This window comes from Diabrotica undecimpunctata, chromosome 3 (genome assembly GCF_040954645.1).
Source record: "Diabrotica undecimpunctata isolate CICGRU chromosome 3, icDiaUnde3, whole genome shotgun sequence".
Lineage (NCBI taxonomy): Eukaryota > Metazoa > Arthropoda > Insecta > Coleoptera > Chrysomelidae > Diabrotica > Diabrotica undecimpunctata.
This window is the reverse complement of record NC_092805.1, coordinates 110811757-110838738: the sequence shown is the minus strand read 5'-3', so window position 1 is coordinate 110838738 and position 26982 is coordinate 110811757. Positions and strand designations below refer to the sequence as shown.

At 32.1% G+C, this 26982-nt stretch overlaps 1 protein-coding gene across 1 annotated transcript in view; it reads left to right on the top strand.

Annotated features, from left to right (window-relative positions):
- The window catches only part of LOC140437230 (short-chain dehydrogenase/reductase family 16C member 6), a 114593-nt gene that overhangs the window by 86617 nt on the left and 994 nt on the right, over positions 1–26982 (top strand). Inside the window, exons 4-5 of the mRNA XM_072526613.1 lie at positions 1206–1367; positions 21235–21434. Of these exons, the coding sequence (XP_072382714.1) occupies positions 1206–1367; positions 21235–21434 (362 nt within the window). The remainder of the gene's footprint in view (positions 1–1205; positions 1368–21234; positions 21435–26982) is intronic.

The window sequence follows — 26982 nt, the reverse complement described above, 5'->3', positions numbered from 1 at the left end:
TTTGTCTTCGTGACATAATTTATATACCTTTTATAAAGGATTTTTACTTAATTTTTTTCAATCGTTTTCAATTAATACTATGAGTCACTTCAACAATAATTAATCTATAATTCTGGATCCCAATGATAGAGTAAGAAATTGGATGATTCTTCAATCTATGCTAAAAAGGAGATATAAAGGCGTTATTGTACCAGAAAAAGACCTATGTGTTGATAAGACATTGCCATTTCGGGAACGATTATCTTTTCGGCAGTATGTTAAAAATAAATGCCATAAATATGGAGTTAAGTTGTATAAACTACGTTTGAGAGGATACACCTTTGACCATATCATATACTGCGGTAAAGATACCCGTTCACTGAGATCCTCTGCAGGCGTAGTTTTACATCTCACCAAAACTTGCTTCTCAAAAGGGTCGTAGGATTTACATCGACAATTTTTACACAAGTGTTACTTTGGCTCATAAGCTCTTGAAACATAAAACTTACTTACTTGGAACAGTAAGAAAAAATTAAAACTTGATTTTAAAGAACTTAAAAAAGCAAAATTACAAAAAAGGTGAAATATGTGCCAGAGAAAGTGATACGGGAGTATTGATGCTACAGTGGAAAGACAAACGCGAGGTATACTAGCATCAAACATACTGACACTATGAAAACTGTTAAAAATAAATGGGGAAATAATGTAAAAAAAACCTGAACTCATAGTCGAGTAAAATAACTCAAAAACGTTCATAGATCTTTCAGATCAGATAAAATTTTACAATCATTTACTCAGGAAAGGGATTAAGTGGTACAGAAAACTGGCCTTTGAGCTAATTTTAGAAACCACAGTTGTAAATGCCTATAGATTGATAAAAATAAGAACAAAAATCGAAAATATTTCAACATTTTTGTTTAAAAAGAGAATACGAAACCAGTCATTGCTTTAATTTTTGATCCATCTGTATAAATGATTATTAAATCTGCCCCTAATAAGTAGGTAATTATATATTTAAAAATTGTACTAGATAGACCTGGGGAATTTGAATAAGAAGTTAATACAGGGTTAGTTTGTTCCTTAAAACTTCAAAATCTTCAATAATACAATATATTCATTAAATTAATAGAGTTTCGTTTGTTTTTTTAAAAAATATTTATACACTTTATATTATATATTTTGTTTATTTTCTTTAAATCGTGTTTCTTTTCATTTTTTTATTTTAGACTACCAAAGCATTCTTGCCTGATATGATTAAACAAAAAAGTGGCCATATTGTAACGGTAGGCAGTTTAACAGGATTTCTTGGCACTTATAAATGCACCGATTACAGCGCCACCAAGTTTGCAACTATAGGATTCCACGAGAGCTTAATGACAGAACTTAAAGTAAGTAATTATTATTATTGTCCAGATTTAGCCATGCGGCTCACACTCCCTCTAAGGGGGAAATTCACTCATCCCAGATACCTACGGTGTCAAAAAGGATTGAGCTCTGGTGGGACTCTTTCCGTGTTATCGAGTTCTAGGTGACTTGGTAGGTCGGTGTAGGTATCTCCCAAAAATTTTCGCACGCCTTTGAACGTCGAAAGTAGCAAAGCGTTCTGCATGATCTTATATAAATGTTCATATAGACCCAGCTTTTTTATGTTTTGTTGAAGGTTCTTCGGAATGACTCCAGTGGTAGAAAAAATAATAGGTATCGTCTGGGTACTTTCCATTCTCCATTGTCTCCTTATTTGTATTTCCAGATCTCTGTAAGGCGCAGATTATTGTTGTTAGGTATCATTATCATAGGTATTTATATTAATAGGGTGTTCATTGTTTGGTATTTGTGTTATATATAAACAATATAAATGTAAATATAATATTGATAATATATATAAATAATATATATATATATATATAAATATTATATAAATATATATAATTTAATCATTTTTTTATGTTAACATTAAATTGATTTATAAAATTACAATTTATATATCAGCAGGCAACAATCAATACAAGAGTTAATGATAAGGTTTAAGTGACGAAAAAGGGATTATAAGGTGTGGGTACGTATTGATCAGTCAGGATATCTTTTATAATTTCAAATATATACCGGAAAAGTAAAAGATATAAGGGAGCAATACCTCCGGACAAGAATAATAAAAGATCTTACAAGAGATTTGATTGAAAAAAATTATGAAGTTTATTCGATAACTATTTTAATTCTGTTACATTACAACGCAACTTGCTAAAAGACAAGATCTATATATGTAGAATAGCTTAAAAAGATAAAAAACTTTCCAAATGAACTTAAATTAAAAGGGGTGAAAAAGACTAAAGAATGAGTGAACATGGCGTGCTAGCTTTGCAATGGATGGATAAAAAACCCATTCCTTTTCTAAGCAATTTTCACAAACTTGAAGAAAATGTCATTGTGTGTCCCACAAAAGGATGGGACATCATATATGTGCTTCGTAGCTAAGTCGGATATGTTAGTACCTTGCTACGAATTAGATAGAAAATACAAAAAGTGGTGGCATAGAATTTTTTTTCATTTTCTGACCTACCATTACTAAACTCATATATAATTTGCAAACAATCAACAACTGGTACAGGAATATCATTGAAAGAATTTGAACTTGCTGTGGCCAACGGTTTGATTGGAACAGACTCCCAAATGCCTGAAAGTGGAAGAAGAACCATAAGCAAACCAACAGTTTAACAACCAACTTTAAACAGGTTTAAAAAACAAGTTCCTTTAAAAATAAGAACTGACAAAGCAGCCCATATGTCTCAGCATAGAGCTGAAGTACGTGTACATACTGCAATACCAAGCCAACTTCTCATCATACAAGATGACATTATACTATATGTGATGTAGGTTTATGCCTATCTGAAAACAAAAAACAAAAATGATATAAAAAACCTTTATTTTGTCTATTTTTTGCCCTAATATGTCCTAAAACAAAAATCCGCCCACAAAGCATTTAAATTCGGTTAATATCGTATTCTATCAAACTAGGTTAAACACGCTGTGTAATCTTCTTATATAATTGGTGTGATTTTTAATTTAAATAAATATTATAAAACTTTTATTCTATGTCAAGTTTAAACGGTGATTGTTAGATAATTTTATTTTTGTTTTGCTGCAATGTCTGTTAATATATTTATAAATCAATAGAATCAATTATTATGTCGGTGACCGATTTTAAGCATCTTTTAAAGGCTGATTTATAAACTTTAAGTTGACGTTGGCGCTTGCGTTCGCCGTTGACCTTGGCGCTGGCTATCATATACTGCATTTATAAACTTTCGGTTGGCGTTGGCGTTAAAGATCATTTCTAACCTTACATTTTTGATTTCGTATTATTAATTTTTGCTTGAAAATTAATTAATGGAAAATGAAAATGCTCAGCCTTTGTTAGGTGCCGTGGCACTTATACACGATACATTGTATTCGAGCAGCACTGAGCCTTCGCAATAAAAGACAACGTCGATACAAACGCAGGCTCATTAACCAGAACAGAAAGACAAGATGTAATTTTAATTATTATACAAATATAAAAAACTGGGAAACATAGCAGTTTTTTTAAATATACCAGGATGCAGGTTCCAGTATTTGAAAAATTACTGCAAATGGTAAAACCAAAAATAAATGTAATTTATCGCTCTGATGGAATTCCTAATATATAGGGATAATAAATTAAATTATCAAAACTATTTCACTGTATAAACACAAACATAAACAAATAATTTAGTTTGATTTGTTTGACAAACCTTGTCACTTTTTCGGTATCGCTATTTTCTGCGATGACAAAGATACAGTTTTTTTTTAAGTTCTGTGATCGTGACTACAATCACAGAAGGGTTGGTATATTCTGTGCTACAACGGCCAACGGTAAAAGATAAAGTTGGTTCATCTTGAACGGAACCGAACGCCAACGCCAACGGCGAACGATGTTTATAAATGAGGCGCATAGTGCAAGAGTGGCCCAACTAAAAAAAAAAATGATATTTGAGTTAATAACACCAAGCGTTAGTATTTGTATTAATCTATCGTGTGCAATAGTGGCCCACGTCGATTTGATTAAAATGCCGGTAAAGGAATGATCAAGGTCACTTTGGCGTATTATGATTTGTTGATAAACGGTCGTGTAGTAATAGCCCAACGTTCATGCCTGTCGATGTGTTTCAGTATCTCGTGTGCACTAGTGGCCTATCTCTTAACCTTAAAATTCTGTGGTCATAGGTCAGATTATGATAAATGCAAAATATTGATTTTTCAGGAGAGCCGAAACAAATATTTAAGTATTTTGAGGATAAAGTTACGGTGTTAAATGAAAGATATTATTTATCAACAAGAGTGTACAACGAAAGGTATAATATAGTACGTATTTAATATCAGAAACAGGTCTATGGGAAATAAGTATTAAGAACATTATTTATTTTGTTATAAAAAATGGTTGTAGTTATCATATTATGATCAAAAATATTAAGCAGTTATCATGGTATGATCTTCAATGCTGCGCATTATATAAACTAGTTTATTAAAAAAACTCCTTTATTACTCTTTAAAACATCATAAGAATACAAATATAAAAGAAAAGTTAATAATTAAATACAAGGATCTGATAAAAAAATATAAATAATAGTATTAATCTGAATCGGAACTGGAATCACTAATGTGTGATGTGTCTACTGCATCGTCCGTGGATTTTATTACATTTTTTTAAAATCGTGATACACTGGATCTATATAATGTAATGATGATAAAACATCTTTATGTTTTTCTATAGTTATTTTTAAATTGTTGTTGTATGCCCTCTGGACATCCCACATTGGCAGAGTTGATCGGCTGCCTCTAGTTTGCCTCATATCACAAACTCTAAAGTTGTCTTCTACTCGAAGTGAGTACTTAAAAGAAAAACTACACGGATTTTCTTTCTTAACACGGATCCAAAAAATGTTACGCCATAAAAATGAATCATTATTTTGATCTTTTGTTTTCTTTATTAGAGTTTGCTGCAGCAGGCTTGAAAACGCAAAAATATCATTTTGTGTCATTTCAATTACTGTAAATTTATTGCTGACCATTCTTACAAGCATGTACCAGTTATTTGGGATTGAAATTGTACCGCTATTTATTTTTTTTGCACGTTCTATAGAGGCATGGTCAGAGTCACACTCCAAATGCGTGTGCCCAGGAACTAGAAATTGATGATCAATAGTTTTTAATCCTTGTTTCTGTGTAAGTATGTAGTTATATACTGCAGGTAGTGTGTTATTGCGAGTCTGTCCTGCACAAGTATCGGAGTATATTATAACATGTTCTGTTACTTCAGGTAGGCTCATAATAAACATTTTTAGACATGACCCGATTTCATCTGCGCCACGTTGAGCGATAGCTTCGTGCCACATATAGCAGGAAGTTTTGCCCATATTACAATTTCTTACAGTAAAATTAAAAGTCCATAATTTTCGTTTGTAAAATGCTACACCTGTATTTAAAAATGGTGTTGCTAGGCATTATTGTAAATCGCAAACTGCTACAACGGTCGTGTTATTTGAGGATTTTGCATGCTGTTTGTCTAATGATTTACATTCATAATGAAACTTTGCTTTTTGTTGATGAGAGACATGTTCTTTGTGCAAGCGATTTTTTTCGATATCATTAGTTGTAATTTTTATTTTTGTAACAAACTTGTCACAAGTAGAACACGTATCATTGTGCGGTTTTTTAAATTTAAAATTTAGGCTTTTAAAAATATTACTATAACTAGAAAGACTAACTGCTTTTGTACTAACATGGTCTTTTTCATGCTGTTCTAAATATAAGGAAAACATTTTTTGTAAATTTAAGCCAGTCTCCAGGTATTGCTTTGTTGTGTGACTTCTGGAATAATGACTTTCATATGCGAGGAAACTGGCAATGTGATTATGAACATAAGCTACTGCTGCAGTTGAATGTTTAATTTTTGGTTCATGTCTGCCTCTTTCGTCTCTTCCAATTATCCCCGTGGGTGTCTTTTTTTTCTTCTCAATAATTCCATTTATGAAACCACGATTCTCGCCATATACGGTACGAAAACATTGTTGACATACTTTCTCTCGTCTTCCGTCAATTTCTATACCATACTGTACAGATATGTCTCTTTTCTGTTTTGTGTTTTCAGTTTTAATTCTAACTGGTTTTGATAATAATATGTGATGACTGAGATGTAGACGTTGCATATCCCGTGTATGTAGTGAACGATAGTCGGTAAAAATACTTCCTAATTGTGCATCCGTAAATTTAGTTTTACATTTTAATCTGCATTCTTGTAGTACACCTACAGGCTTACTTAATATTTTCTTTCCGGATTGGTTTGTATATTCTTCTCCCTTTCTAATTTTTTCAGATCTTTCCTTACGTAGTTTTCTCTGCATCATGCCAATACCACGCTTTCTTTTAACCCTAACATTACCTTGCGTTTCTGCCGTCACCGAAGAAGTAACTGTATTTCTAGCATGATCTAACTGATCAGCATCTTGTACAGAATTAGGGATCCAAGTTCGATCCATGACGTCATCATCAGATGAAAAATCTCCAAGTGTTGAGTCGGGCGTAGGCACTCGGTAGCCTGATGGACCAGGAATGGATTGCATGATATCCTGTTGTTAGGAACCCTGAAATATAAAAATTAACTGTTTCTAAAAAAAGATTTTTTAATTAACTTATTATTTATGCATTACCTTCCTACTGGATTGTAGATAAATAATATAAACCTTCCTTTTAAAAAGTATGTAACTTGATAGATATTATTTCATAATAAAGTAATTATAAACCAAATAAAATTAACTTATAAACATACCTTTGTTTCATTTTCCTTTACTGCTAACTCCAACAATTTTTTTGCTCGAGCACTCGTCACATAACTATCTAAACAACTGTTTCCTGTGGCGCGAATACTACTACTAACGTAACGTACTAACAAGTTATCGGTGAGAATTTGATACCATGCTGTTATGAGGATGGGGAAAGAGGAACCTACAGTAATAAACATGATTTTGGTGCTCGTATAAGTACATCGAAAGGACTAAATAATGTTTGATCATATTATGTTAAGTGTACAATTGTCACATTCTGATCAATACAAAACACCAACTCTGTTAGGTCAGACTAAAATAAAATTAGTTGTCAACTTATGATCAAACTACATGTTTAGATTTTGTACTTATCATAAACAGATCCACATAAATCAGTTAGGGAGTGTTGCGAATATAGTTAACATAATCTGACCAAATGAAAAAGCTTTTTTTGCTGGTATATATGTTGTATTAATCACAAATTCGATAAAAATGCACTTATCATTGTCTGACCTATGGCCACAGAATTATTATTTTATTTTTAACACCTCTTGCACGCTTTAATTGTTTGTGTTTAGTTATTTGGAAGTTGTATTATGGATATTCCATCCACATCAGGTAAATATATTATTCATATTATTTTCTTAAGTAATTATTAAAGTAGACATATTGGAATAAGGTGTTAAAAAGTATATATTAATACACGACTGAATTATTGTAACTTATCTCTTTCAGGCAAAAGCAATTTTGATGACAGTGATGTGTCTAGTATTGATGAGCCGTATGCAGGTTCAGGTTCCAGTTACAATCCTTCTGATATGGAGGATTCATCAAGTGAAAAAAGTACAGGTATTTTATTATTATTATAATCGTTTGCAGAAACTAATATACTTTGTTTTAGGTGAAAATGAAAATGTATTGGTGACTGTTGGGAATTTACAAAGCAATTTTCAGTCTAACAATATTGCGAATCCTAAAGACATTCTAAGAAGTATGAAACATGGTACTCGCCAAAAATTTGCAGTAAAAGTCAATGGCAACGTAATATAAGAAAAAAATTACTAAATAGTGGACGTGAGTATACAAACATTAAGGGTAATGTAGTTGCTGCCAAACAGTTTGATGCATCCGACTGTCGTTGTTTTAAAGAATGCCATAAACTCATTACTCTTCAACAGCGTGAAACTATTTTTCAAGATTTTTATGAACTCGCCAATTATGATTTACAGACATCCTACTTATGTGGCCAAATCAAACTTACTTTAAAATTAACCAATACTGCTCAAAGTGACTCCAGAAAATACACAAGACAATATTATTTGACAAGAGAAACAGGACTAGATATTCCAGTTTGCAAGGAGTTTTTTAAAAAAGTCTTGAGAGTTTCAGATGGTCGACTTACACGTGCTTTGCGCAATAAAGAGCAAGGTGGCACACCTTCTAAGGATAAAAGAGGAAAAAAAGACCCTCATAATAAAACAAGTCAGGAGAAACTTGACAATATTTTTCATTTTATTTCGAGGTTCCCAAAATATCAGTCACATTATTGTAGAAATAAAAATCCCAATCTTTGTTATTTAGCTCCTACTTTAAATCTGTTAGCTATGTATTCCTTATACAAACAAGAAACAAATGATCCTGCGTCAAAATTTGTTTTTAGGGATGTTTTCAGAAAAAAATTTAATTTAACTTTTCATGCGCCTGTATCTGACAGTTGTAGAAGATGTGACGAATTTGAACAAAAAATAAAAACAGAAACTTCTGAAGTTACTTTGGCAAATTTAAAGTTAGAAAAAGAATTGCATCTTCGAAAGGCAGAAAGCGCACGTGCTGGGATGGCATTGGATTCGGAATTGGGTAAAATAGCTGAAAATGATGTCACTGTAATAGCGTTTGATCTCATGTCTACATTACCTACACCTCATCTTTCAACTGGGGTATGTTACTACAAAAGGCAGTTGTGGACATACTGCTTAGGTATCCACAACTTGTCAAGTAATCAGGCCCACATGTACGTTTGGTATGAAGCCATAGCATCAAGAGGACCTCAAGAGATTGGATCTTGTATACAGCATTATGTCAAAAACTATTTTAATACGTCAAAATTAATTATTTATAGTGACCAATGCGGAGGGCACAATAGGAACATTAAAATGTCTCTATTTTGTAATTACATTATACAAAACAAGATATCAAAAGTGTAGCAAATTGACCATAAATTTTTGGTGTCGGGGCATTCATATTTAGCTTGTGACCGTGACTTTGGGATCATAGAGAAGAACAAGAAAACTTTTAATGATATTAATGTACCCGGATATTGGACCAAAGTGATTAGGACAGCCAAAAAACAAAAACCATTCACAGTACTAGAAATGACCAACAACGATTTCGTGAGTAGTGTTCCATTATTAAAACCATTACTAATCGTAAAAAGACTGTCGAAAGCGAATCGGTGAACTGGTTAAAAATGCAATGGTTGCGATACTCTTTAACTGAACCACTACAATTGTATTATAAAGAATCTAACAATTCGGAGGTTATTTTTAAACATATAGACATTACAAAGCGCAATACATCTACGTTTATTGGAAAACTTCCACTTTTATACCCAAGAGGCAGAGACATTGAAGCAGCTAAATTTAGCAATTTACAAGATTTGTTAGTGTATGTACCACCTTATTTACATAACTTTTATAACAATCTAAATGTTAAAAATTTAAATCAACCTATACAAAATAAGCAAGTATGGTCTAACAATGAATGTCAAGAAGACGAAATTTATGAGAATATCGAAAACTCAAAGAAATAACGAGCATCTTCTAATAAACGAAACCAACGTCGAACAAGTGGACAAATATGCATACCTGGGAACAATGATTAACTCCACAAATGATTACAATCAGCAGATAAAAATAGGAATAGAAAAGGCTAGAGCAAATTTCAACAAAATGAGAAGAGTTCTATGTACCAGGGATTTAAAACTGAAACTAAGAGTTAGGTTGGCGAGGTGCTATGTTTTTTCCACTTTATTTTATGGAATGGAATCTTGGACCTTGAATGCGACATTAATGAGAAAACTGGAATCATTTGAGCTGTGGGTGTACAGAAGAATTCTGAAAATATCATGGACAGAACACGTCACAAACAAAGAGGTTCTGGGAAGGATGAACAAAGAAATGGAAATTTTAAATTCAATAAAAACAAGAAAATTAGAATACCTCGGACATATTACACGTGGAGAGAAATACACCTTGCTCCAACTGATTATGCAGGGAAAGATCCAAGGAAAGAGAGGCACAGGGAGGCGTAGAATGTCATGGCTGCGCAACCTGAGAGAGTGGTACGGATGTACATCAAATGAACTTTTCAGAGCAGCCGTCTCAAAAGTCCGAATAGCTGTGATGATTGCCGACCTCCGCCGCGGAGATGGCACTTGAAGAAGAAGATACAAAATAATGATGATGGAGAAGATAATGTGTTTTACGCTATAGAAGATTCCGAACAAATGATGGAATAAACGTTTATAAAAAAAATTAGTTAAGGGCATTGTTTTGGCTTTTGTTCACTTTTTGTATGCAAGTATGGTAAAAATATATTTTATGCAAAAACGCACTTTATTTTTTTTATTTATATAATGTTAGTGCAAGAGTGGCCTACAATTTTTTTTTCAAAAAGATTTTGAAAATTTTACTTTTTTGTGATATTTATATAAAATATAAAATGAAATTTACCAACTTAATTTAAGGTGTTGAAATTGAAAACTAAGGTTAATAATTCTTGGAGGAACAGAGCGGTCAAATTGGATAAAACTAAAATCGTCTTTTTCTCAAAATCAGTTTTTACGAGTTAGGCCACTCTTGCACTATGCGCCTCAAATATACATACGAGTTTCCCATTTGACCAAGTTTTAACGGAAACGTCAGCGCCAGCGCCAACGCCACGTAAAGTTTATAAATCAGCCTTTTAAAGTACGTCACATCACCTTCTTACTTCAAAAAGTGTTCTAAAAATTGTAAAAATATATAAAGAACAACAAAGTTACTTATTTTTAATGAAAAAATATTTATTGGTCGTGAATAAGTTTGAAAGTATTTTTTTAATATTGTTCTGAATCTATTTTCTTGTGGCATCTTATAGCAATTACTATTTTAATTGTAAATAAGACACAATTTAAGTTTAAAGTAAGTTTATTGTTGTTTCTATTTTCACTTCGGTAATCGTTCTCAAAATACAAAACATTAACAAATAAAACAAATTTTGTTTTTTGTTACTTTTGTTGCTCAAAAAGTATTTTGAGAACGATTTCCGAAGTGGGAATTGAAACGTCAATAAACTGATTTTTTTTAAGTTAAATTGTGGCTTATTCCCAATTTAAATAGTAAGTACTTAAAGTATTTTTTTTATTAATTATTATCTTGACAACAGGAGCACATTTAAACTAAACAAATGTTGATATCACAAAAACGAAAATTTTACAAATTTTGATTAAAAACTTTCGCCTTTGTAAATAATAAACAACAAAAATGACTATAAAAAATGAAAAATTAACATTTAAACCTTTAAATTATTTTATGTTTTAATTAATTCATTTTATTTTGTTAATAAACTGCATGTGAATATTTTTTTATTTCAAGTTTAATATTGGCTATGATCACATGAAATGTGTTTGGTTGTATAATAACTTTCAGCCACTTCTAGTTGAGGTCAAAACTTGACCAATATAGCACCAAATCAATTACTAAAGGACCCCGGCACTTTTATTATGTAAAATTGTTTGCAGTTACATTGGCTGAAACTTTGCAGAGACGTAGCTTTGGTCATGCTGATGAAAAGTTTTCATTGCCCCAAGACTCAGAAATCAACTGTTTCTGAGTTACATAGCTTTACAGTGTCGGTTTTAATTCCTTTCAGGGTGAGCAAATAAGTGCAACAAACAGTCAGGGGCTGATTCTGCATGAAAAAATAGTAAAAGTTTGCTGTATAAAAGTATGTCCGCAAATGCCATACAATTAAGAATTTTTTATTCAATTTTGGCGCGCATAAAAGTAGCACATAGAGATATTTCAAATTAAAAATCATTTGAATTTCTAGTTCAATTCGTAACAAAGAATCTTTTTGAAGTTATACTTCTATACGCGCGCTCCACGTTAGAAATTTGTATGGGAGTGAATCTGTGAAATCATTACATATGTAAGATAATGAGTAAGAGAGAGACAGAAGATATATTTTCTCTCTCTTCCTCTCTCGAATATAAAAATGTTCCTTTTGTATATATAATTTAATATTATATATATTATATAAAGATATATATATACATATAATATTATACATATAATAAAATATTTATTAATATTATTATTTATGTGATATGTTTTGTATTATTTATTAAATGTTCATAATTATATTAGTCTTTTGTATTTCAAAATAATAATCTCAATAAATCACTGTATGATCCAGAACTGTCAATTTTGAAATATCTTTGTGTCATGTCCTCGGTAGTATAGTAGTCAGTATCCCCGCCTGTCACGCGGGAGACCGGGGTTCGATTCCCAGCTATCACTAGCACTACCCTGCTATACTCCCAAAGCCGCGAGCGGTATAAAACGGGAGACTATTATTATTATTATAAACAATGAATTTTACTGCAGAGTATGTGTAAAAAAATGTTTGCATTCAACTCCTTTCATACATATATGAAAATAAAAATATACATTTTCATCAAAATATTAATTCAATCCTTCATTGTTAGTAAGTTGTTATTAATTCTGTTTCTCTTTCTGCTATGTCTTACCTATAGAATTACATATGCAATGATTGTGCAGATTGACTCCCAAATAAATTGCTAACGGCGAATGTGTGTATAGAAGTGTAACTTCCACCGGCAGTCCCACTGGACTGCCACACCCGTTTTTTATTTAATTGTTTTTCACATCAGGAGCCGTTTTTGTGCAAAAAAATAAAACTAATACATGCCGACATTTATTAGTTATTGTATTTAGCTACTTTGAACATTTAACTAATGTTAATTACGAAATGTCAAATTAGCATTTCATTATTATTAAGCTTTAAGTTTGCTATGGAATTATTGTTAGTAATTAATTAATTTTTACTTTTATCGAACAAAATTGATAAGAAATATACTAATCAATATTATACAAACCATCGAAAATATCTACTTCCATAATCGAATACAGGCAAAGATAAATGGAAAACTAACACAGTGTATACCAGTACAAAGCGAAGTCAGACAGGGTGACTCGTTAAGCCCACTTCTCTTTAATATAATAATGGACTAAATAATACAAACAGTACGTAAAGGTCATGGTTACAGAATAGGGAACAAAGAAATCCAAATATTATCCAGGAAGCAAGGTTTAGATATCTGGGAATAGTTAAAACTAGTTAGTGAGATGTTGAAGAGGAAGTACAACAATAAAGCGGCGGGAACAAACACCTAAGACAAGACACAAAAACAAAAATCTGTAAAACAGCAATTAGACCTATAATAACGTACACGGCGAAGACTTGACACATCTAAAACGAGACGACTACTAGAAACAATAGAGATAAATATATTTCGACTAATGTCAGAGAAAAGTCTGTTGGATCGGGAGAGAATCGAAAACATAAGAAGAGCATGCAATATAGTAGAAGACATAAATGAATGGGTGACAAAATGGAAACAGGAGTCGAACGAACACATTAGTAGAATGACAGAGGATAGGATAGTACGAATAGCAAGAGATAAGTCATTAAATGGACGAAGAAGTATTGGCAGACCAAGAAAAAATGGTGCAATAATTTAAACAATTGGAGAGGCTAATATTGAACAAGAAACAGGCTTTAAGGCCTACATACAAGAATGAAGAAGAAGAAGAACAAAATAGAAAATTTTATGTATGCGGAATTGTCATACTTGCATATTGTCTATGGCCGAAGTAATGGAAATGGTCGACAAGCTCGACAATTGTGTGCTGAGTTGTATACAGAATGTAGAATACTCTAAAAATGGTATATTTAAAAAGCAACCGGTTGACTACGGGTGCCCTCGAGAATAACAAACTGTGGAATTAGAAGAGGCGGTTCTCGAGTTAATTACGGAGTTACCTGAAGCAAGTATTGCCGACATATTGAATGTCAGCTTCATTGTATTTACAATTAAAAAAAAAACTGTATCCGTTTCATATCCAACTTGTATAAGCTCTACTATCTAGAAAGTTTTTCCCACACCTATATTTTTGCCGATGGATTCTTCATCAAATCACTCAAATTTCTAATTTTTTACGAAAAAGCTTTCGATAGAGTACGACATGAAAAAGTAATATTAATACTTATGAATAAGTATATTGACAGTAAAATCATCAAGATAGTCCAAACATTACATTGGAACCGAAGTCCTATAGTTTAAATTGATAAACAAACAGTCAGAAGAAATGAAAATCTGTAGAGGAGTTAGACAGGGATGCGTTTTATTGCCACTTTGTTTAAGTTATATTCTGAAGAAATTTTCAAAAATACACTCAATAATATCAAAGCTGGAGTTATCCTTAACGGATAATTAATTATTAACTTACGATATGCAGATGACACTGTTATAATTGCAACGCGTATAGAAAATCTACAACATCTAACCCAAAAGCTTAAGTATGAATAGTGCTAAGATGGGAATTACTTAGAACAAGTAAAAAAATATCAGTACTTGGAAACTTTGATCGATGAAACCAATGATAATACTGCAGAAATAAACAGAATAATAGATATTGCCAGATCAGCATTCATACGAATTAAGCCACTCTTAATTTGGAAATCAGACTACGTACCATTAAATGTTATATATTTTCAATATATATATATTAAATATTATATGGAGTTAAGACTTGGACATTAACAAAATGCAATTTAAAAAAAATCGAGGCTTTCGAACTCTGGTTATACAGCAGAGTATTAAAAATATCATGGACTGATAGAATTACAAAAAAAGTAGAACTGGGAGGGTTGGTAAAAAAAGAGAACTAATCACCACTATACAAACCAGAAAACTGGAACACATAGGCCACGTGATGAGGGTACCAAAATATGAAATTTTGAGACTCATAATACAGGGAAAGATGTATCAATGAAGATCGTGTGATTAGTATCAATGAAGATCGATTGATTTGTTTATAGCAGAAAGTTCAAAAATAAAAATAGCCATAATGATTGCCAACCTCCGCAGAAAGACGGCACTCTAAGAATAAGATTCTGACAGGGTTACTTTTAAATGGCATTATATAATAAATTTCCATAATAATCCATTATGGACTGATCAAAATCCACAAGGAATTATCTTTGAAACTTATTTTCAAGCATGGGTATTCAATACATTTATGGCTTGGGGTAATTAATGATTACTCAATCGGTTCATATTTCCTCTCACAAACACTTACAGGTGAATTTTACCTTTTTTTGCGTACAGAAAGAGCTACTTATTATTTTTGAGGATATTCGTTTACAGGATAGACAACAATTATGGTTCATGCATGATAATGAACCAGCCCATTTGAGCATTATGTTATGTAATCACTCAAATAGAGTATATCCAAATCGTGGGATAGGTAGGAGAGATACGGAACATTATCCTGCTCAATCGCTAGATTTAAATTTTCTAAACTTTTGCATTTGTGGTTTTCCTAAGTTATTACTTTATTCCACTCCTGTCGAAAATGATAATAATCCGAGGAATCGAATTTATAACCAGCTGTGAAATAATAAGAAATACGGCAGAAAGAAAAGAACAAAGGTTTAAAGATAATGAAAAGAGAACTCACACAAAGTAAAAAAGAAATATACAAGCTAGAAGATAAAGACGGAAAGGCAACAACAGATAAACAAAACATTCTGAAAATAACTAGAGAGTTTTATAAAGACCTCTATACCAGCCAAAGATCACAAGAAAATTTACCGACACGAGTAAAGACTCTCATAAATCAGGGATCGGAAATACTTTTACCCATTACTGTGTCAGAAGTAAGATCAGCTTTAAAGGAAATGAAGAACCATCGATCGCCTGGTGACGATGGACTCGTTATTGAGGCAATAAAAGCAGGAGGAGAAATTCTATTAAAATCAGTAAGCGAACTGTTTAATAAATGCTTACATGCGGGTACGATTCCTAAAGACTGGAACAATGCAGTGATAGTCTTGTTACACAAAAAAGGTGATATTACTAAATTAGAAAATTATAGACCCATCAGCCTCTTGACACATATGTATAAACTCTTTATGAAAATCTTAACAAAGAGACTAACACCTAAACTAGATTTCTATCAGCCCAAAGAACAGGCAGGCTTTAGGAGAGAATATGGCACAAATGACCATTTGCACACCATAAAGATCTTAATTGAAAAATGCATCGAGTACAACATACCACTGGTTCTTGCATTTGTCGATTACGAGAAGGCTTTTGATACTGTAGAGTTTGAAACCGTACTGGAAGCCCTAAATCAAAGCCGAATAGATTACAGGTACACGTCACTAATCAAAAACATCTACGAGAACGCTACATCAAGTATACGACTACACGAAGACACAGAAAAATTCAGCTTAGGTCGAGGAGTAAGACAAGGAGACAATATTTCACCAAAATTGTTCACGGCAGCTCTAGAGTCAATATTTAAGAACACCCAATGGCAAGATATGGGCATCAATATAGATGGAGAAAGATTAAATCATCTGAGGTTTGCAGATGATGTCGTATTAATCGCAGATAACTTACAGGATACGGTTTCTATGCTACATTCGCTTAAAAGTCTGTCTGAAAGAGCAGGATTAAAAATAAACTTTGAGAAAACTAAACTTATGACAAATCTCGTAATGAGTGGAAATATAACTATCGACAATAATACCATACAACAAACAGACACTTACAAATATCTGGGACACGAGATCAAAATAAACAGAGACAATCAAACAAATGAAATACAGAGGCGAATAGGCCTGACATGGGCAGCATTTGGCAAACTAAGCCATATTCTAAAAAGTTCAATTCCCATGTGTCTCAAGCGAAAAGTTTATAACCAATGTGTTTTGCCTGTACAAACTTATGGAGCAGAGACTTTAACACTCACGCAGAAATCTGCGAATAAACTAAGAGTTACACAACGAGCCATGGAACGTGCAATGCTGAATGTGAGCCTCCGAGACCACATAACAAACCGACAAATCAGGCAAAGATCAGGAGTTCAAGACGTCATCGAAAGAACCACGAGACTTAAGTGGAACTGGGCAGGACACTTAGCCAGAACACAAGATGGACGATGGACAAGACGAATTATGGAATGGAGGCCCAGAAATTATAAAAGAAGCCGAGGACGACCACCGACTAGATGGACCGACGACATAAAAAGAGTAGCGGGAAACTGGCTACAAGCGGCCCAGTGTAGAGAACACTGGAAAGAACTGAGGGAGGCCTATGTCCAGCAATGGACGGGATTGGCTGATTGATGATGATGACGGCAGAAATATTAGCGCTAAAACGATAACCACTGAGTCTAAGCGTTGAATCTTGTGTTACGTTTCAGGGAGAATTTGTGGCTTTGCATTTATTTAAAATCTGATTAAGTACTTTCTGTTGCTGTTCTGGTTTAATCTTATTGTATTAGGTAGTTCCTGTTTGTACAAAAACAACACATCATATAAAAAAAGGCAAAAAAATGTTTTGTCACAAAGAGTTCAAGAATGATTTTTATTTTGAAATTTCTCAGTAGCGTATCATTTTTTTCTTAGAATAAAAAAATTGAGACCTTTACCCGTATGCGCGCCAACGATTAATATAACATTCTTAATAGTATGCCAAAAAATTTGCAATAATGACCTCTTAAAACTCACTTAATATCAATTGCATGTTCCAACAGATTTCAGAGGAATAAATAAGCGGTAAGTTTGTAAGCAAAACTTCAACCCCCGTATCTCGGAAAACGAAGTATTTGCGTGCATCCGTTAATGTAGCAAACTGTCATTATTTTTTTTATGCAGAATCTAACCCTGACGTTTGTTGCACTTATTTACTAACACTCGGTATATTATTCAAATATATATTATTTAAATTAACTAAAAACTGACGTTGAGGCTCTGTAACTCAGAATTAATTGATTTCTGAGTGCTGGGGCAATAAGAACTTTTAATCAGCATAACCAAAGCTAAGACCCTGCTGTTCAATCATAACTTAATCCCTTAATTTGTAATCTCACATTATTCTTAACTTCTTAATCTTTTATATATAGTTTCACCGTATTTAATTAAAACGTTGTGAAAACATATCGTGTTATATTTTAATAATTAGTTCATTTACCTACAACGTAATAAATTGCCGAATAATATATTTTCCAATTGAACTTCCCAAGTGTTGCAATTACGGCCTAGATTAAATTGTATTGTAAGCTCATAGTTCAAAGTTTGTTAGTATGATAGAAGCAATAACTTCTGTGCTGAGGTATAAATTATTTGTGAGATTATAAATTGGAGATTTGAGCTCATTCGAGGGCAGTCTATTGTAGAAAGTTACCTAACCATCATCTTTAGTGTAATTATTAGTAGCTGTCAATAAAATCATAATTTTTACTCCACAAATTCAACTTGTTATTGTATTTACCATCGTCGTTCGAGAAGAAGCGGACAAAGGGGCATTACAAACGATTCGACCCTTATATCTACATTCGAATCTGTCCACTGCAAATTTCAATTTAACTTAGCCAATTTAGTTAAAACCATTTACGAGTCTCTTCGGACTGGATTCATTGAATAGAATATATCTTCTAACAGTATATTCGTACAACGTACTCGTAATATTAAGATTTGTTGATGTAGATGGACTAGATTTTTATCATACATATATATATATATATATATATATATATATATATATATATATATATATATATATATATATATATATATATGTTACATTATATAGAATATATATCGGAAACGGAGTATGACCGTGGAATTCAATAATAAATATAGTTCACTAAGATAGTGGAGAGTTATACACATTATCAGTTCATCTACAAAGTTATTTAAATAAGCACACATCCATAGATACAAAAAAAAATTGCACATTGTTTACCTTATAACAGATATGCAACAATAATATGATGGAAGTGAAGAAAATAGTTTCATTTATGAACCATATAGTTGAAAAATACAATAGATTCCGTTTGAGTTAACAAAAACCCGAACTAAGTCAGTTTTATGAAAGTTAAAAAAGAGTTCAAAGAACAGACATGTTAAAAAATAGCTTCAGTGTAAGTTACTAAGCAAAAAACATTATATCCAACATGGATGACAAACAAAGTTCCAAAAATAGCACTGATATTACTTAGTAAAAATGGAAATTAAAGTAGAATATATTTAACTTTTGCTAAAATTATTTAATCGGCTTCTATTAAACAATAATTGGCAAAGAAAAATTCTGCCGGCAAAAGGTACAATGTGTTCACTTCAAAGATTGTATCAGAAGAGATCCACATATTCAACAAGTATAGTTCGAAAGTTAGTTCAAACTGCATGATTTGTTGTTTTAGCATTATTTGGTTTCACTAATAAATATTTTGAGCAACAATTTTTTTGACTTAAATATTTTAGCATAATAATATAGTTATTTAGGTAAAACAATATGCTTTATACTATTGCTTTTAATTTAGAATTCAAAAAAGTGTTTCACTCATTTTTTGGAGAACTGTATAATTGGTTTCATCAATAGGTAAATTGTTGTTAAATTATGAATTTAATTTAGTTATATACGATATATTTTTGAAAAATAGTACGTTTTTTAAAAAAAAAAGAAAATACACTTCTCCAAGAAATTAACGCACCACTTTGAAATATTAAAATATTTTATTAGCGTTAATATAAATTTCCATTGTAATGTTATATTTTTCAAGCCTCTTGTATATGCTATTCGTACACTCTATATTTATTGACTGTGTTTTATCGCTATAGTTTTTTTTGCAACAAAACAAAATGAAGCAAAAAATGTACTTATTCTATAAATATACTAATTTTCAAGTGTCCACGAATTTTATTCGGCTACTGCTTAATTGTTGATTATTGGTAATTGTGTTTATTATGGAGCGTCAATCACGTAATTTAACCCGAGATGAATGTTCCCAAGCAGTGATACTGTCGGAAGAAGGTTGGAGTAACCGAAGAATTGGTTGTCGGTTTAATGTGTCCCACACATCGGTCTCACGGGTGTTAGAAAGATTTCCCGAAACAGGGGATCATACACGCAGACCAGGGCAAGGACGAAACCGGGTAACTACCCCTATTCAAGATCGATTTTTAAGAATTTCTGCTCTTCGACAACGTTTTGTAACACATCGAAGTCTACAAATTCAGCTTCGAGACGTGCCTGCTATACAAATTAGTACTGAAACTGTTTGCCAGCGACTTAGGGAATACAACTTAACACCTAGGATTGACGTCCGAGAACCTCTATTAACTGCAGAGCATGGAAGGGGGAGACTACATTTTGCCAGAGAACACGTTAATTGGTTAGAGGCTGACTGGGAACGAGTGCTATTTACTGATGAATCCAGATTTTGTTTGTACAATAACGACAGACGTGTTCGTGTGTTGCGACGACCCGTCGAACGATATGCTCAGTGAAACTGGGTCACACACCACATTTTTTGGTGGAGAATCCATTATGGTGTGGGGTGGTATTTCTTTGACCGCACGTAGTATGTAGTACCATTCGCTCCTTATATCGGTGAAAATTTCTTACTAATGCAAGATAATGCCAGACTTCACGCTGCACAGATCGTCAGAAATTATCTAGAAGAGGTAGAAATTAACACTATGGAATGGCCAGCAGATAGTTCAGATTTAAATCCGATTGAAAATCTCTGAAATATTCTTGGTAGGCGATTAAGAGCGACACCGATCCAACCAAACAACTTACAGGAAGTGAGAGAGAGGCTGATCCAGATTTGGAGAGAACTAGACCAAAATGAAATACGGCAATTAATTTTAAGGATGGGCCAACGATTTGAGGCTGTTATACGTAGTAGAGGTGGATACACTCGTTATTAAGACTTTTTCATATTTTAGTTTACTTTTGTTATCTTTTTTTTTTTTTAGAATTTTCCTTTTTATTTTTTTTTTCTCCTGTACTTCAACATGTTCTGATGATTAGACAAATTGTTATAATTACTAATAAAAGGTAGAGTCAATCTGGTGATGTTTTATTTTTTATTCTTTGCCCGTTTACAAATAAAATTGATTTATTGAAGTGGTGCGTTAATTTCTTGGAGAAGTGTATATTCTTAAAAAAAATACGAGTAGTTCTTTATTTTATATTACAGACAGTTAATATTATTCTATACCTCCTATACATAATGTATTACCAAAATTTTAACAAACTAATTTATATTTTTAGACCCATGGTCACCACAGAATAAAAATGACTCTGATATGTCCTTACTTTATTAATACAGGCATGTTTGATGGCTGCAAACCAAGAACTTTGCCAATGTTGGAACCAAAAGCTGTTGCCTCCAGAATAATTACGGCAATAAAAAGAGAAGAACTTTTAGTAACAATGCCTGGTTTTGCCAGATATATTTTGCCGCTTAGAAAGTAAGTATTCCTAATATTTTACATTTTTCATCAACTTATGGTACAGTTTAACCCGGGTTGCTCCTTAATATTTTAAGTGAACAAAAGATGTCTAAATAATTTTTATTTCATACATGATTACGGCTAGTTTAAAGAACAGAAACCAGCGAATGGTTAATTATTTTAATATAAGTCTATCATTGTAGATCTTTGTAATCTACTACTATGTTGTAATCTACTACTACTGTGTAGAAAAAAAAAACGGGTGTGGCAGTCCAGTGGGACTGCTGGTAGAAGTTATACTTCTATACACGCATTCGCCGTTAAAAATTTATATAGGAGTCAATCTGCACAATCATTACATATGTAATGCTATAGGTAAGAGAGAGCAGAAAGAGAAAAAGAATTAGTTATATAGGTATATGGTGCATCGTTTGCTGTATATAAACATTTGACCTGTAATAGGAGTATAGTAAATGAAGGATTGCATCAATATTTTAATGAAAATATATATTTTTATTTTTATATATGTATAAAAGGAGTTGAATGCAAAAAAAAATTTACACATACTCTGCAGTAAAATTCATTGTTTATTTTGTTATTAATATAAAAATTACAATACAATAAATACACTGCAACATAATTCAATATAGTAATACAATATAAATAAAAATGTAATAGTCATAAGTATTTAAAACTGCCAATATACATAACTTACTTTACGAAGATAAAAATAAAAAACCAACAACTCGGACTATGTTGTAAATTTTCATTTTATTTTAAAATTTATGTTTTTTGCGTACATTACATATATTTAATAAGATTAACGTGAGGTTTTTAAATATTTCAAAAATAAAAAAGGAAATTCATAATTGGGATTCGAACTCACAACCACCAGCGTATGAACCAAACACGTAAAAGATTAGCCAATTAGACATGACACTAACGGATTTCAAAATTGACAGTTCTCGGTAAAACAGTGATTATTTTGAAATACAAAAGCCTAAAATAATTATAAACGTTTAATTTTAAATAATACAAAACATATCACATAAATTATAATATTAATACATATTATATTATATATAATATTATATATATATATATATATATATATATATATATATATATATATATATATATACAATATTATATATATAATATATATACAAAAGGAACATTTTTATTCTCGAGAGAGGAAGAGAGAGAAAATATATCTTCTGTCTCTCTCTTACTCATTATCTTACATATGTAATGGTTTCACAGATTCACTTTCATGCAAATTTCCAACGCCGACCGTGCGTATAGAAGTATAACTTCAAAATATCTTATGCTAGTCTTTGAGTTTGAACTTTTAGATACCTGCGCATGTATGATGAAAGGCAAGTACCTTGAAATTGGTGATATTTGTTATATAAATGATATTAAGAGAAACGCTTGTATACTTGGGACTTTTCGCAAGATCAATCAGGAAACATAATACGGAATCGAATTGATTACATAATGGTGAACAAGAGATTCCGTAATGGATACCTATCAGTTAAAAGTTACCCCTGTGCTCACATACCGTTAGATCATTTTCCTGTTATTGGTAAATTTAAATTTAGATTTAAAAAGGTTACAAACAAGAATAGTAACAAAAAATGTGATATAAAAAAGACTAAAAGAAGACAAAACAAAAGAGACAGTAGCACGGATTCTTTCAGAAAAGCTAAGTAACATGAAGCAAACATACTATCCAGAAGAATAACTCCAGAATATTATGTAAAACCTTTAACAAGATCAGAGAAGAACATCTAATAGAAAAGAAAGAGGAGAGGAAAAATTGGATGAATGACAATATAGTGCAGCCCATGGAAGAGCACATAGGGAGATGTACAAAAATATTTCGAGACAAATAACAACCGAAATACGGAAGGCCAAAGAAAATTGGTTAAAAACACAATGTGAAGAGATAGAGTTGTTGGAATAAAAACACGATATATTTAATATGCATAAAAAGGTAAAACAAGTAGCTGATCTTCAAAAATCCAACAGCTAGAAAACTCAGCAGGGAAACATCATCACCGATAAAAATCAAGAAATATGCATATGGATTAAATACATACAAGGACTCTTTGATAATGATAGGTCCGAACAACCTCCGTCCTACATATTTAATGACCACTTACCTGAAGCTACTTAACACTGACAGTACTCAACGACTAACAAAAATATTTAATGATATATATATTTAAACTGAGTAATACCAAGATCATGGCTGAAGTCAACGTTTGTTGCTCTACCAAAGAAAACAAAATTCGTATCCTGCAATGATTTACAGAACCATTAGCTTAATGAGCCAAATTTTAAATCGTATATCAAGGATAAGACTATGTGAAGAAAAAATCAGCCGTACACAGTTTGGTTTTCGGAACGCAGTGGGTACGAGAGAGGCTCTCTTTCGCATACAAGTGATATTTCAACGATGTAAAGATGTGAATTGCAATATTTATGCATGCTTTATTGATTTCCTGAGAGACAGCAGCCCTGCTTAAGGCCTTTATTTATTTGAAATCCACTTGACAGATTATTTCCAACCTTTACCTTTGAGTTAGCATTAGCGTACAGTTCCTTCGTCGCATTTATTAAATTCATGCTTATGTTTGTTTTCTCTAACGCTTCCCATAATTTTTAATGTGGTACGCTATCATAAGCCTTTCGTAGGTCTACATACAATAAATGTACTTCTTGATTAACGGCTACTTTCTTTTCAATAATCTTTGTAATGCAAAACAAATGGTCAACAGTAGATCTACCTGCCCCAAATCCTGCCTGTTCCTCAGCCTCTAAGTCTTTATATTCGCTTTCTATTCTGTTTTTAATTACTTTTCCGTATTGTCTACTGATCGAGTTTGTCACGGTAATGCCTCTGTAATTGTCACATTCATTCCTTCTCCTTTTTTTGTGTATAGTGGATATGAATGATTTCTTCCACTCCTCTGGTGTTGTCATTCCATTAATGCAGTTTTGGAACAGTTTGGCTAAACTTGAATATAGTTTGATTGTACCGTGTTTAATTAACTCTGCAGGGATGTTACCTAGACTTGGTGCTTTGTTATTTTTTAAATATCTACATACATCTTTCACTTCTTTCGTTGTTATTCATATAGGCGAAGTTAAAATATTTATATTTTGTGTTTCGTTGCTGTCTTTAAATTGTGGTCTATCTTCCCTTAGGAGTTCCTCAAAATATTGGTCCCAGTCATCCATTGTTATTGTTAACACTATATTTTTCTTCTTATCTTGTCGTATAGATTTTAAGACTCTTTAACTTTCTGTGCTTCTTCGTCCTCCTAGATGTGAATTTATCATGTTACACTTTTGTTGCCATGCTTTATTTTTCTTCCGACATATCATTTTTTCGTACTTTAGCTTGAGACTCCTTGTAGATTATTTTATCCGTTATATTTTTTGTATTTAAGAATTTTTTATATTGGTCTCTTTTCTTCTTTATTTCTTGTTATATTTCTTCGTCAGACCAATATGGAAATTTTCTTTGATTCTGCATTTGGTGCTATTTGGAGCTATTTGGAGCTATTCAAATGCCATGATTTATCAGTACCCATCAAAATCAGGTTAATACGATGTTATATCTTTCCTATACTGTTGTACGCAGTTGAGTCGTGGACTCTTACAGACGCTACCTGCAAGAAAATTAAGGCTTTCGAAATATGACTTTATCGTTGAATCATGAAAATATACTATACCGACCACGTTACTAATCAGGACGTTTTATTAAGAATACAAAAAGGAAAAGAGTTGTTAACCACAATAAAAACAGTCAAAATCGAATAGGTCGGTCACATCATAAGGAACTGGGTCACGTCATAAGATATATGTTGCTGCAATTAATTGCAGCAGAAAAGCATTATTTTCAGAGCAGCATTATGCAAATAACAGATTGTGATCATGATCATCTGAAAAGGATAGGCACTACAAGCAGAAGATCTTCTTGGTATTTACTTTTGCTTTTATTTAATTGTTCCACCAGTTTGAAGACTTCTTACTTTTGTTATTTCTTGTTATTCTGCATGTCTGTTTACCACCGTTTGGTAGTGCTCCTTTAAGTTTAAGCTTGGTCCAAGTCACAGTCTTGTTCAGAGTGCTCTGTTATGTAGTTATCCACGTAATTTTCAAACAATACAGGGGTATAAACTTGGTAAATACCACCCTAAAAAAATCTGCAAAAACGAATAAATCAGAGAATAAGTTTGGCAGATCAACAGCAATCCATACAGGAATATTGTGTTTAAATGTAGTATTCGTCATAAAAGAAATTACCGAGAAATCGTTAAAATTTAATCGACTAACCTTTTTCTGTCTGATCTATTGAAAATATTCGACATCAATTTCAATTGACAAAAGGATATTAAAAACTGTATTAACAACAAGAATGACATAGAGAAATCTAAAATTTTGGTTTTTTCTTGGATTCAAGTGATCAGCATTTCTTATGAAATGTCACGTTGTTGAGAAGTAAAATTTTTCTAATTAGAAATAATAGATGCGATACATAAAAGTGTCCAATTGTCAACACTAATAATATTGGAAAGTTCAACTGAAGTTTGAGCCTTGGCATTGAAAATTAAGGATTCTTTGAACAAACCAAATACGCACTTTTAACTCGTTATAGTTTCATTTGTTAATTTATTCTCTAATAACTTTATTTGAAGTCAAGAGGAAGCGAGGGAATAAAGAAGAGAAAATGTGATAATTTAGTAAAAAAAAAAATATTTTATTAACATTACGTCCAAACCAGGGAAGAAACCTGAGGAAATTACGTCGTATAGGCCAATCAGTCTATTACCAATTCTATCCAAAATATTTAAAAATTGTTGTTAAAAAGACTTCAACCCACCAAACAAATTTAAAAAATCATACCTGATTACCAGTTTGGTTTCCGTCGGGAACATATCACTATCCTACAGGTACATAGAATTATTAAGAAAATCGACAACGACCTAGAAAATAGACGATACTGTTCCGCAGTTATTCTAGATATAAGTCAGGCTTTTAATAACGTCTGGCACACCGTCATATCTACAAAATCAAAAAGCATCTACCGCATAGATTCTACAGTGTGCTAGAATCTTATTTAACCAACAGATACTTCCTATTTAAACGCCAAGAGAAATGCACTGACTTTTACTTAGTTGAATTAAGTGTATTCCAAGGCAGTGTCCTTGGACCTGTGCTTTATCTACTATACACCATAGAATTCCCTAAAACACACTCAACGACAGTAGAAACATTCGCGGTTGATACTGTAATATTAGCATCACATCAAAATACAGCTACTGCTACGACAAACCTACAAAATTGTCTCAACAAGATCGAACTTTTGCTGAACAAATGGAAAATAAAAGCAAATAAAGCCAAATCCAAGTACATAACCTTCACAATGAAACAGGATACCTGCCTACCGGTCACAGTGAATAGTATACAGCTTCAACAAACCAATGACGTAAAGTACCTTAGTATGTATTTAAATCGTCGAATGACGTAGAGAACACATATCTTCACAAAA